The sequence below is a fragment of the Capra hircus genome, chromosome 1, assembly GCF_001704415.2.
Source record: "Capra hircus breed San Clemente chromosome 1, ASM170441v1, whole genome shotgun sequence".
Lineage (NCBI taxonomy): Eukaryota > Metazoa > Chordata > Mammalia > Artiodactyla > Bovidae > Capra > Capra hircus.
The window spans coordinates 65990838-66006098 of record NC_030808.1 but is presented as its reverse complement, the minus strand read 5'-3'; the positions used below and the strand labels follow the sequence as shown (position 1 = coordinate 66006098).

The following is a 15261-nucleotide window of genomic DNA, read 5'->3' as shown; positions in this document are numbered from 1 at the left end:
TAGCATCATCTTTCAGGATTTGAAACAGCTCAACTGGAATTCCATCACCTCCACTAGCTTTGTTCGTAGTGATGCTTTCTAAGGCCCACTTGACTTCACATTCCAAGATCAAACACAAAGAACTAATATTAAAGGCAGCAAGGGAAAAACAACAAATAACACACAAGTGGGTTCCCATAAGGATAACAGCTGATCTTTCAATAGAAACCCTTCAGGCCAGAAGGGAATGGCAGGACATATTTAAAGTGATGAAAGAGAGAAACCTACAACCCAAATTACTGTACTCAGCAAGAATCTCATTCAGATATGAAGGACAAATCAAAAGCTTTACAGACAAGCAAAAGCTGAGAGAATTCAGCACCACCAAACCAGATCTCCAACAAATGCTAAAAGATCTTCTCCAGACAGGAAACACAGAAAGGGTATATAAACTCGAACCCAAAACAAAAAAGTAAATGGCAAAGGGATCATACTTATCAATAATTACCTTAAATGTAAATGGGCTGAATGCCCCAACCAAAAGACAAAGACTGGCTGAATGGATACAAAAACAAGACCCCTATATATGTTGTCTACAAGAGACCCACCTCAAAACAAGGGACACATACAGACTGAAAGTGAAGGGCTGGAAAAAGATATTCCATGCAAATAGAGACCAAAAGAAAGCAGGAGTAGCAATACTCAATCCAGATAAAATAGACTTTTAAAAAAAAAGGCTGTGAAAAGACACAAAGAAGGACACTACATAATGATCAAAGGGTCAATCCAAGAAGAAGATATAACAGTTATAAATATATATACACCCTACATAGGAGCACCCTAATATGTAAGGCAAATGCTAACAAGTATGAAAGGGGAAATTAACAATAACACAATAACTTTATTGTGGAGACTTTATTACCCCACTTTTAAATAAATAACTTTATTTATTGGGAGACTTTAATACCCAACTCAAACCTATGGATAGATCAACTAAACAGAAAATTAACAAGGAAACACAAACTTTAAATGATACAATAGACCAGGTAGACCTAATTGATATCTATAGGACATTTCATCCCAAAACAATGAATTTCACCTTTTTCTCAAGTGAACATGGAACCTTCTCCAGGATAGATCACATCTTGGGCCACAAATATAGCCTTGGTAAATTAAAAAAATTGTAATCATTCCAATCATCTTTTCTGACCACAATGCAGTAAGATTAGATGTCAGTTATGAATTGCACTCATCTCACACGCTAGTAAGGTACTGCTCAAAATTCTCCAAGCCAGGCTTCAGCAGTATGTGAACTTCCAGATGTTCAAGCTGGTTTTAGAAAAGGCAGAGGAACCAGAGATCAAATTGCCAACATCCACTGGATCATCAAAAAAGCAAGAGAATTCCAGAAAAACATTTCTTTCTGCTTTATTGATTTTGCCAAAGCCTTTGACTGTGTGGATCACAATAAACTGTGGAAAATTCTGAAAGAGATGGGAATACCAGACCACCTGAACTGCCTCTTGAGAAACCTATATGCAGGTCAGGAAGCAACAGTTAAAACTGGACATGGAACAACAGACTGGTTCCAAATAGAAAAAGGAGTACATCAAGGCTGTATATTGTCAACCTGCTTATTTAACTTATATGCAGAGTACATCATGAGAAATGCTGGGCTGGAAGAAGCACAAGCTGGAATCAAGATTGCCAGGAGAAATATTAATAACCTCAGATATGCAGATGACACCACCTTTATGGCAGAAAGTGAAGAGGAGCTAAAAAGCCTCTTGATGGAAAGTGGAAATGAAGGAAGGGAGAGTGAAAAAGATGGCTTAAAGCTCAACATTCAGAAAACAAAGATCATGGCATCTGGTCCCATCACTTCATGGGAAATAGATGGGGAAACAGTGGAAACAGTGTCAGACTTTATTTTGGGGGGCTCCAAAATCACTGCAGATGGTGACTGCAGCCGTGAAATTAAAAGACACTTACTCCTTCGAAGAAAAGTTATGACCAACCTAGATAGCATATGAAAAAGCAGAGACATTACTTTGCCGACAAAGGTCCATCTAGTCAAGGCTATGGTTTTTCCTGTGGTCATGTATGGATGTGAGAGTTGGACTGTGAAGAAAGCTGAGCGCCAAAGAATTGATGCTTTTGAACTGTGGTGTTGGAGAAGACTCTTGAGAGTCCCTTGGACTGCAAGGAGATCCAACCAGTCCATTCTAAAGGAGATCAGTCCTGGGTGTTCTTTGGAAGAAATGATGCTAAAGCTGAAACTCCAGTACTTTGGCCATCTCATGCCAAGAGTTGACTCATTGGAAAAGACTCTGATGCTGGGAGGGATCGGGGGCAGGAGGAGAAGGGGACGACAGAGGATGAGATGGCTGGATGGCATCACCGACTTGATGGACGTGAGTTTGAATGAACTCCGGGAGATGGTAATGGACAGGGAGGCCTGGTGTGCTGCGATTCATGGGGTCACAAAGAGTTGGACACGACTGAGGGACTGAATTGAACTGAACTGAACAGAACTGAACAGGAGAAAAACTATTAAAAATTCCAACGTATGTAGGTTGAACAACATGCTGCTGAATAACCAACAAATCACAGAAGAAATCAAAAAACAAATCAAAATATGCATAGAAACGAATGAAAATGAAAACACAACAACTCAAAACCTATGGGACACTGTAAAAGCAGTGCTGGGGGAAAGTTCATAGCAATACAGGTTTACCTCAAGAAACAAGAAGAAAGTCAAATAAATAACCTAACTCTACACCTAAATCAACTAGAAAAGGAAGAAATGAAGAACCCCAGGCTTAGTAGAAGGAAAGAAATCTTAAAAATTAGGGCAGAAATAAATGCAAAAGAAAGAAAAGAGACCATAGCAAAAATCAACAAAGCTAAAAGCTGGTTCTTTGAGAAGATAAATAAAATTGACAAACCGTTAGCCAGACTCATCAAGAAACAAAGGGAGAAGAATCAAGTCAACAAAATTAGAAATGAAGATGGAGAAATCACAGACAACACAGAAATACAAAGGATCATAAAAGACTACTATCAGCAACTATATGCCAATAAAATGGACAACTTGGAAGAAACGGACAAATTCTTAGTAAAGTACAACTTTCCAAAACTGAACCAGGAAGAAATAGAAAATCTTAACAGACCCTTCACAAGCACAGAAATTGAAAGTGTAATCAGAAATCTTCCAGCAAACGAAAGCCCAGGACCAGACAGCTTCACAGCTGAATTCTACCAAAAATTTAGAGAAGAGCTAACACCTATCCTACTCAAACTCTTCCCTGAAAATTGCAGAGGAAGGTAAACTTCCAAACTCATTCTATGAGGCTACCATCACCTAATACCAAAACCACAGAAAGATGCCACAGAAAAAGAAAACTACAGGCCAATAATCACTGAAGAACATAGATGCAAAAATCCTTAACAAAATTCTAGCAAACAGAATCCAATAATGTATTAAAAAGATCATATATCATGACCAAGTGGGCTTTATCCAAGGGAGGCAAGGATTCTTCAATATCCACAAATCAATCAACATAATACACCACATTAACAAATTGAAAGATAAAAACCATATGATTATCTCAGTAGATGCAGAGAAAGCCTTTGACAAAATTCAACACCCATTTATGATAAAAACCCTCCAGAAAGCAGGCATAGAGGGAACATACCTCAAGATAATAAAAGTCATAAATGACAAACCCACAGCAAACATCCTCAATGGTCAAAAATTGAAAGCATTTCCCCTAAAGTCAGGAACAAGACAAGGGTGCCCACTCTCACCACTACTATCAACATAGTTTTGGAAGTTTTGGCCACTGCAATCAGAGCAGAAAAAGAAATAAAATGAATCCAGATTGGAAAAGAAGTAAAACTCTCACTGTTTGCAGATGACATGATTCTCGACATAGAAAACCCTAAAGACTCCACCAGAAAATTACTAGAACTAATCAATGAATGTAGTAAAGGTGCAGGATATAAAATTAACACACAGAAATCCCTTGCATTCCTATACACTAATAATGAGAAAACAAAAAGAGAAATTAAGGGAACAATTCCATTCACCATTGCAACAAAAAGAATAAAATACTTAGGAATATATCTACCTAAAGAAACTAAAGACCTATATATAGAAAACTATTAAACACTGATGAAAGAAATCAAAGAGGATGCAAACATATGGAGAAATATACCATGTTCATGGATTGGAAGACTCAATATAGTGAAAATGAGTATACTACCCAAAGAAATCTATACATTAAATGCAATCCCTATCAAGCTTCCAATGCTATTTTTCACAGAACTAGAACAAATAATTTCACAATTTGTATGGAAATACAAAAAACCTCAAATAGCCAAAACAATCTTGAGAAAGAAGAATGAAACTGGAGGAATCAACCTGCCTGACTTCAGGCTCTACTACAAAGCCACAGTCATCAAGACAGTATGGTACTGGCACGAAGACAGAAATATAGATCAATGGAACAAAATAGAAAGCCCAGAGATAAATCCACGCACCTATGGACACCTTATCTTTGACAAAGGAGGCAAGAATATACAATGGAGAAAACACAATCTCTTTAACAAGTGGTACTGGGAAAATTGGTCAACCACTTGTAAAAGAATGAAACTAGAACACTTTCTAACACTATACACAAAAATAAACTCAAAATGGATTAAAGATCTAAACGTAAGACCAGAAACTATAAAACTCCTAGAGGAAAACATAGGCAAAACACTCTCTGACATAAATCACAGCAGGATCCTCTATGACCCACCTCCCAGAGTAATGGAAATAAAAGCAAAAATAGACAAATGGGACCTAATTAACTTAAAAGCTTTGGCACAATGAAGGAAACTATAAGCAAGGTGAAAATACAGCCTTCAGAATGGGAGAAAATAATAGCAAACGAAGCAACTGACAAAGAATTAATCTCAAAAATATACAAGTAACTCCTTCAGCTCAATTTCAGAAAAATAAACGACCCAATCAAAAATGGGCCAAACTAAACAGACATTTCTCCAAAGACATACAGCTGGCTAACAAACACATGAAAAGATGCTCAACATCACTCATTATCAGAGAAATGCAAATCAAAACCACAATGAGGTATCATTTCATGCCAGTCAGAATGGCTGTTATCCAAAAGTCTACAAGCAACAAATGCTGTGGAGAAAAGGCAACCTTCTTACACTGTTAGTGGGAATGCAAACTAGTACAGTGTGGAGAACAGTGTGGAGATTCCTTGTGGAGATTCCTTAAAGAGGTTCCTCTTACACTGTTGGTGGGAATGCAAACTAGTACAGTGTGGAGAACAGTGTGGAGATTCCTTAAAAAACTGGAAATAGAACTGCCATATGACCCAGCAATCCTACTGCTGGGCATACACACTGAGGAAACCAGAATTAAAGAGACACGTGTACCCCAATGTTCATCGTAGCACTGTTTATAATAGCCAGGACATGGAAGCAACCTAGATGTCTATTGGGCAGACAAATGGATAAGAACACTGTGGTACATATACACAATGGAATATTACTCAGCCAATAAAAAGAATACATTTGAATAGTTCTAACGAGGTGGATGAAACTGGGGCCTATTATACAGAGTAAAGTAAGCCAGAAAGAAAAAAAACACCAATACAGTATATTGACACATATATATGGAATTTAGAAAGATGGTAATGATAACCCTATAGCAAGACAGCAAAAGAGACACAGATGTATAGAACAGTCTTTTGGACTCTGTGGGAGAGGCTGAGGGTGGGATGATTTGGGAGAATGGCACTGAAATATGTATATTATCATATGTGAAATGGATCGGTAGTCCAGGTTCGATGCATGAGACAGGGTGCTTGGGGCTGGTGCACTGGGATGACCCAGAGGGATGGGATGGGGAGGGAGGTAGGAGAGGGGTTCAGGATGGGGAATACATGTACACCCGTGGTGGACTCATGTCAATGTATGGCAAAACCACTACAATATTGTAAAGTAATTTAGCCTCCAATTAAAATAAATAAATTTATATTAAAAAAAACACTAAATAGACATAATGATATTAGTTCTCCTACCTTCTTCCTGATTTTAATGGAAATGTTTCTGGAGTCTGTATTAGTATAATATTGGCAGTAGTTTTGCTTTTTGTAATGAACTTTTATAATATTAAGGAAATTCCCTTACATTCAATCTTAAGTAAAAGTTTTAAAATTAATAAATATTGGCTTTTGTCATTTTCAAATTTGTTGAAATGATTATATGGTTTTATTCCTATAATCTAGTAATATGGTAAATTATTATTATTAATATTATTTCAGATATTGAACATATATTACATTTCTGTGATGAGCTTTATTGGTTTGTGATTTAGCATGCTTATTTTAATATCTTACTTAGTAATTTTACATTCCTGTTAAATGAAATTGGTCTATAATGCTTTTTGTCTTGTTTCTGTTCAGTTTTGGTATTGAGATTATCCTAAAATTATAAAAGAATTGAATTGCTTCGCCTAGTATTCTATTCTCTGAAATAGTTTGTTGAAGAATTGTTTGTTCTTTGAAGATTTGTTATAATTCATCTGTAAAATTATCTTCAGTTTTCTAGCATCTTGGGGATATGGAGATAGGGTTAAGGAGAAAGAGACATTAATTGTTAATGGTTTCCTCAGATTTTCCACTCCTTTTTGAGTCATATTGGGTAAATTTTATTTTTTTTCCTAGAAAATCATCCATGTGTGTGTTAGTTACTCATTCATGTTCTGCTCTTTGCAACCCCATGGACTGCAGCCTGCCAGGCTCCTCTGTCTATGGAATTCTCCATGCAAGAATACTGGAGTGGGTTGCCATTTCCTCCTCCAGGGGATCTTCCTGACCCAGGGATTGAACCAGGGTCTCATGCATTGTAGGCAGATTCTTTACCATCTGAGTCACCAGAGAAGCCAAAATCATTCGTGTTTATGCCAAATTTACTGAGACAAATTTTTTGTAAAGTTCTCATAATTAAAAAAATAAAATATATAATTTTAACCACTTTTTCATTCCTAATATTGTGTTTTTTTCTTTTACTTTCTTCATCAGCCTTAGTTAGAAGTTGGTCTTTTTTAGTTTTCAAAGAAGGTAACTTCTAGCCTTGTGATCTTCTAATGTTTCTTTGTTATCTATTACACTAATTTCAATTCTGATATACAATATTTTCTTTCTTTCCCTGCTTTAAGATACTATTGTTCACCTCAAGATGAAACTCTCACTCATTTATTTTCAATTTTTTTATAAAAGAACATTTTGAGACTATAAAGTTCCCTATAAGTACCTTTTAGGTGGCACCCCAAAACTGCTGAGATTTTTTTGATATTACTTAATTACAAATATTTTTAAATTTCATTGTAATTTCCTTTTAACATGTAAATCACTAGATATGTGCTCCAAAGTTTCTAAGCATGTATTTTGAACTATTTTTTATTTATTTATATTCTTGTTGTCTATAGTCATATGATGATTAATAAAATATGATTTCTTTCAAATGTGTTCATTTGTCCTAGTAGAAATTAATTTCATAAATGTTTTACATTCATATTCTTGAAAGAACACCTGCTTTTTATTTTTATACTGTAATATTCTACATATTTACTATTAGAACAGGCATATTCAGTCTTTCAAGGCAAAAGAAATAAAACAAAAATAAACAAATGGGATATAATCAAACTTAAAGTTTTTGCACAGCAAAGGAAACCATAAACCAAATGAAAAGACAACTTATAGAATGAGAGAAAATATTCACAAATGATGCAACTGACAGGGCTTAATTTCCAATATATTAGTATTTTTAATGTTCCAAACCAAACAACCCAACTGAGAAATGGGCAGATTATCTAGAGGCATTTCTGCAAAGAAGAAATACAAATAGCCAATAGATACATTAAAAGATGCTAAACAAAGCTAATTATTAGAGAAATGCAAATCACCTCACATTAAACAGCCATCATTAAATGGTCTACAAATAAATGCTGGAGAGGGCGTGGAGAAAAAGGGACCCTCCTACACTGCTTGTAAGAATGTAAGCTGGTGCAACCACTGTGGAAACTTGTATGGAGGTTTTTTCAGAAAACTAAAAACAGAATTACAATATGATCCAGCAACCCCACTCCTGGGCACATATCCAGAGGAAAACCATAATTCAAAAAGATATATGCACCCCTATGTTCACAGAAAGCATTATTCAAAATTGCCAAGTCATGGAAACAATCTAAATGTCCATCAAGAGATCAATGGATAAAGAAGATGTAGTACATGTTTACAATGGAATACTACTCAGTCATGAAAAAGAACAAAATAATGCCATTTGCAGCAACACAGATGCAACTAGAGATTATCATACTAATTGAAATAAGTCAGAATAAAAGAGACAAATACCATACAATATCACTTACATGTGGAATCTAAAAGATGACATGAATGGACCTATCTATGAAACAGAAACAGATACTTTGTCAGTGCTAGTATTATGTGATAAGCAAAATAAACAAGATCATAGCCCTCTTGGAGCTTATAAGATAATAAATCAAACAACATATAAATTTCTAAATGACAATTGATATAAAGAAGATACTGCTCTGAAGATCTATAACAAGGGGGATTTGATCTTGTCAGAAGAGTCAAGACTTTCTTGATCAAGTGAATCCTGGAATATAATCTAAAGAATAAATTATCTACATGAAAAGAAAGATATATTTCTAGCTGAATAGAGAGTTAGTGTAAGTCCCTGAGGTAGGTAGGTAGGTAGGTAGGACTTCTGTGTCTAGAGCTGAGAGGTGCAGGTGAGAGATGCAAATTTGCAAGGTATATGTATACAAGTATTGATTGCAAGAGAAATATAGAACTTATCTGAGGAAAGAGTATAGAATAAAAAGAAAAAAGGACCTAGAATTAAGCTTTGAGAAACTTCAGCTGTAATAACTGAGTAGAAGATTATAAACCAGCAAAGAAAAGACAGAAAAGTATCTTGAAAGAAAGGGGAAAAGCCAGTAAGGCATTATGTCACAGAATCAAAAGAAAATGAATAACTTAATAAGAAGGTAATAGTGATTTCTGTTAAATTAATAAAAAAGAAGCAATTCTATTTAAATTTTAGGTTGTAATCAGTGTGATTCCATTGTGAATTCTTACTTTTCCAATCACTCATGCTTATGTATACTTACTTAGAGTATTCATCAGAAGGCCATTGTTATCATGATGTTTATTCTGACCAGCCACTATTTCAGGAATCCTGCACTGTGGCATGATGGACATGGTGGGATGTTCTGAGATATAGTTCCCTGGATCAGGAGAGGATTTGCACTCTTCATCTTCTGAATCACTGGAACTATCCTCACTGCTTGAAGATGAAGAACTTTTGGAATCTGATGAACTATCACAACTACTCATCTGGTCCATTAGACTAGCTTCTGCTTTCAGTTCTGAAAATTAAACAGAATTTAACAGTTAGGTCAAAATAATGTTAACTATGTATTTAAATATATAGTTAATAAATAATGTTAACTATAAATATTAAATAAACAATAAAATTTGAATGTGTCAGTTTCTAATGAACTTGATGAGGAATAAATAATGTATACATTCACAGCATTTTATGATTTTATTTAAAAAGTTCCTCTACTAGTACAAAATGAAAAGTAAAACCCCACTTCCTACCCCATCCTCAAATTCTTTTAATCCTACTCTCCAGGAATAATCACTCCTAACAGTTTCTTATCACCATATATGTTTTAAAATTCTGCTTGGAAAATGGCATTTTAGATTTTGACACCCAATTCACCTGTTGTTAGAGCTTGAGTGTGGTCTTTGTTATCACCCAACCAAGAGTTATTTTCTGAAGGGCAGGTTATAAGATGTCCTGACTATGCTATTCCTCCTCTCGTCCTTTCTGAGGTCTCTAACCAGATTACCTTCCTCTTTTCATCTTTCAGAGTTCTCCTTTTGCATTGTTTCCTGGGTGTATAGTTTTACTTTGTGGGAAGAAGCAGAAACAGATTAAGTCTATGTCATCTTGTCCCACAATACATTTTAAAAGACAGAATTTATACAGAGTGTTTTTTACCAAAACAAAATAAAATTTATAATTTATAAATGGAACCTAGATAATCTTCAAATATTTGAGAAGTAAATGCTCTTCTGGAAAACCCACGGATCAAGGAAGAAATAAAAAAGATTTTAGAAAATACTTCTAATTGAAAGAAAATGAAACCACAATTTATCAAAATCTGTGGAGTAAAAATAAAGTACATTTTGGAGAAAATTTTAAAACATTAAATGATTATGTTGGGGGAAAAAGAGGTTTCAATTAAATGAACTAAGATGTATTTAAGAAGCTAGAGAAAGAAGAGCAAAATTAAACTTAAACAAGCAGAAGGAAAAAAAATTAAGAGCAAAAAAACAAGAAAGAACCAAAAGAGTGAAAATAAATGAAATGAAACTGATTGCTTTAGATAAATAATGTTGATAAAACTCAGCTGGGTTTATCAAGAAAAAAAGATACTAAACATGAATTAGAGAAGGAAATGGCAACCTCCTCCAGTATTCTTGGCTGAAAAATCTCATGGACAGTTGGTGACTAAACCACCACCACCAAACATGAATTACTAATATAAGGAGTCAACGAAGTGACAGCACTACGGATCTTACAGCATTAAAAGAATGGGAAGGAATATTGCAAACTACTTTATGCCCATAAACACAGTAAATTAGATGAAATGGATCAATTCCTTGAGAGGCACAAACTACTAAGGTTCACTCAAGAAGAAACAGCCTGAATACCCCTAAAAATTAGGTTGTAGTTATAATCTTCCCCACACCCTGCACACAAATCTCCAGTGACAGAAGACTTCACCAGTGAATTATACCGGTTATTTAAGGGAGAAATAATACGAGCTTGATGCAAATTCTTCTGTATAATTAAGAAGGAAGTAATACTTTCCAATTCATTCCATACGGCCAGAATTACTGATACAGAAATTCAACAGAGACATTACAAAAACAAACCAAACCAAACACCCAATATCCTTTATGAACCTGGTCACAAAACTTTTAAGCAAAATTTTAGTAAATCAAATTTAATAATATATACCAGTGGTTTTCAACCAGCTACGATTTTCTCTCCTAGGAAGAAATCTAGCAATGTTTAAAAACATTTTTGGTTGTCACAATGGGGGGCAAGCGGTGATACCAGCATCTATTGGGTAGAAGCTAGAGAGGCTGCTAAGTACTTTACAATATACAAGTCAGCCCCTGACCAAGAACCATCCAATTCCAAATGCCAATATTGCTGAGGTTGAGAAGTGCTAGTATTAAAAGGACAATATATAATGACTAAGTTGGATTTTCCAAGGAATACAAACTTTTAAAAATCAATCCATATAGTTCACTATGTTAAAAACTGAAAAATAAAAGCCATCTCAAAACAGCAGAATTTTCAACAGTAGTTCTTGACCAAAAAAAGGAAAAAAACTTTCAGCATCATAGAAATAGAAGTCTACCTGATGAAGGATGTCTAGAAAGAACTTACTGCTGAAATCATACATAATTGTAAAGAACTGAAATCATATGTAACTCTAAAGGACTGAATATTTTCTAGCATCAGAAACAAGAGGTTTTCCACTTTGACCACCTCTAGTCAATGCTGAATTGAAGGTCCTCCTTGGTACAATAAGTTATGAAAAAGAAACAAGAACCAACAGATTGGAAAGGGAGAGGTAAAAATTGTCATTATTCACAATAACATGACTGTAAATGTAGAAAATCTTAAGGTACCTTCAAAAAAGGCTCAAGAATGAGTTTAGCAAGGTTAAATATAACAAGGACCATATACAAAAATCAGTTTCATTCCAATCCCAAAGAAAGGCATGCCAAAGAATGTTTAAACTAACACAGAATTGCCCTCATTTCACATGCTAGCAAAGTAATGCTCAAAATTCTCCAAGCTAGGCTTCAACAGTACATGAACCAAGAACTTCCAGATATTCAAGCTGGATTTAGAAGAGGCAGAGGAACCAGAGACCAACCTTCCAACATTTGTTGGATCATAGAAAAAGCAACAGAATTCCAGAAAAATGTCTACTTTTGTTTCACTGACTACGCTAAAGCCTTTGAATGTGTGGATCACGACAAACTGAGGAAGATTCTTCAAGAGGTGAGAATACCAGGCCACTTTACTGCCACCTAAGAAACCTGTTTGCAGGTCAAGAAGCAACAGTTAGAACTGGAAATAGAACAACAGACTGGTTCCAAATTGGGAAAGGAGTATGTCAAGGCTGTATATTGTCACCCTGCTTATTTAACTTATATGCAGAGTACATCATGCAAAATGCCGGGCTGGATGAAGAAGCAGCTGGCATCAAGACTGCAAGGAGAAATATAAATAACCTCAAATATGCAGATGACACCACCCTCCTGGCAGAAAGTGAAGAGGCACTAAAGAGCCTCTTGATGAAAGTGAAACAGAAGAGTGAAAAAGCTGGCTTAAAACTCAACATTAAAAAAACTAAGATCATGGCATCTGGTCCCATCACTTCACAGCAAATAGAGGGGGAAACAATGGAAATAGTGGGAGAGACTTTATTTTGGGGGCTCCAAAATCACTGCAGATGGCGACTGCAGCCATGAAATTAAAAGACAGTTGCTCCTTGGAAGAAAAGCTATGAAAAACCTAGACAGCATATTAAAAAGCAGAGACATCACTTTGCCAACAAAGGTCCATCTAGTCAAAGGTATGATTTTTCCAGGAGTCATGAATGGATGTGAGTGTTGGACCATAAAGAAGGCTGAGTGTTGAAGAATTGATGCTTTTGAACCATGGTGTTGGAGAAGACTCTTGAAAGTCTCTTGGACTGCAAGGAGATCCAACTAGTCCATCCTAAAGGAAATCAATCCTGAATATTCACTGGAAAGACTGGTGCTAAAGCTGAAACTCCAATACCTAATCTGAAGAGCCAACTCATTAGAAAAGACCCTGATGCTGGGAAAGATTGAAAGCAGGAGAAGGGGATGACAGAGGATGAGATGGTTGGATGGCATTGCCAACTCAATGGACGTGAGTTTGTGCAAGCTCCAGGAGATGGTGAAAGACAGGGAAGCCTGGAGTGCCGTAGTCCATGGGGTCACAGTCAGACAGGACTGAGTGACTGCACAACAACAACATAGATAATTTTGACAAAATATTTGAAGGACCTGTATGCTGAAAACCATAAAACATCTGTAAGAGAAATTAAATATATAAATAAATGGAGAGAGACACTGTGAGGAAAAAAAAACTGTCCATATACACATGGGTCTATTTCTGAACTTTTATTCTAACACATAGATCTATTTGTTTATATTTATGCCAACACCATATTGTCTTGTTCAGTTCAGTTCAGTTCAGTCACTCAGTCGTGTCTGACTCTTTGCGACCCCATGAATCACAGCACGCCAGGCCTCCCTGTCCATTACCAACTCCCGGAGTTCACTCAGACTCATGTCCATTGAGTCAGGGATGTCATCCAGCCATCTCATTCTGTCGTCCCCTTCTCCTCCTGCCCCCAATCCCTCCCAGCATCAGAGTCTTTTCCAATGAGTCAACTCTTCACATGAGGTGGCCAAAGTATTGGAGTTTCAGCATCATTCCTTCCAAAGAACACCCAGGGCTGATCTTTAGAATGGACTGGTTGGATCTCCTTGCAGTCCAAGGGACTCTCAAGAATCTTCTCCAACACCACAGTTCAAAAGCATCAATTCTTCGGTGCTCAGCTTTCTTCACAGTCCAACTCTCACATCCATACATGACCATGGGAAAAACCATAGCCTCGACTAGACGGATCTTTGCTGGCAAAGTAATGTCTCTGCTTTTCAATATGCTATCTAGGTTGGTCATAACTTTTCTTCCAAGGAGTAAGTGTCTTTTAATTTCATGGCTGCAGTCACCATCTGCAGTGATTTTGAAGCCTAGAAAAATAAAGTCTGATACTGTTTCCACTGTTTCCCCATATATTTGCCATGAAGTGATGGGACTGGATGCCATGATCTTCGTTTTCTGAAAGTTGAGTGTTAAGTCAACTTTTTCACTCTCCACTTTCACTTTCATCAAAAGGCTTTTGAGTTCCTCTTCACCTTCTACCATAAGGGTGGTGTCATCTGCATTGTCTTGTTAGCTTTATAATAATTTTGAAATCAGAAAGTTTTAGTCTTACATCTTTGTTCTTCTCTTACAAAGTTGTTTTGGGAATTCTTCCATTTTGCACAAGATTTTTAGAATTAGCTTCTCAATTTCTTACAAAGCTTGTTGAAATTTGTATTGGGATTGCACTGAGTTGTTTGCCATTTCCTTCTCCAGGGAATCTTCCCAATCCAGGGATCAAACCCACGTCTCTACATTGACAGGTGGACTCTACCACTGAGCCACTAGGCTCAATAATATATCTATATATTATATGTATACATCATGCATATTATCTAAATATATATTATATATATTATATATACATGTACACACATTATATATTATGTAGATAACAATATGTATATATCTATATGTATATTATACATCTATATATAGATATGTATATATATAATGGAATATTACTTATCTATAAAAAAAAGAATGAAATAATGCCATATGCAGCGATATGGATGGACCTAGTGAATTAAGTTAGAAAGAAAAAGACAAATACCATATTATATCATTACACATGGAATATAAAATATGATACAAATGAGCTTACCTATAAAACAGATACAGACTCATAGAGAACAGACTTGTTGCCAAGGTAGAGTGTGGGAGAGGGATAGATTGGGAGTTTGGGATTACCAAGTGCAAACTATTATATATCATATATATATGTGTAACTGAATTGCTTTGCTGTACACCAGAAACTAACACAACACTGTAAATCAACTATATTTCAATCAAATAAATTTTTAAAAGAGACCCAATGAGATACCACTACACATCTTATTAAAATGAATTCAAGCATTGATATAGATTAGAAAAATGTAAAATCATACAACCACTTTGGAAAACAATTTGGTAGTTGCTTAAAGAGTTAAATATACACCTACCATATGATCCAGCTATTTCACTTGTTGTTGTTGCTGTTGTTCAGTCGCCCAGTTGTGTCTGACTCTTTGCAACCCCATGAACTGCAACACGCCAGGTCTCACTGTTCCTCACCATCTCCTGAAGTTTGCCCAAGTTCATGTCCATTGCATTGGTGATGCTTACCAGCCACGTCAT

The 15261-nt window shown here is 35.8% G+C and overlaps 1 protein-coding gene across 1 annotated transcript in view; it reads right to left on the bottom strand.

Annotated features, from left to right (window-relative positions):
• Positions 1 to 15261, bottom strand: part of EAF2 (ELL associated factor 2) — a 50950-nt gene that overhangs the window by 10129 nt on the left and 25560 nt on the right. The window contains exon 5 of the mRNA XM_005675012.2: positions 9197 to 9454. Coding sequence (XP_005675069.1) covers positions 9197 to 9454 — 258 coding nt within the window. The remainder of the gene's footprint in view (positions 1 to 9196; positions 9455 to 15261) is intronic.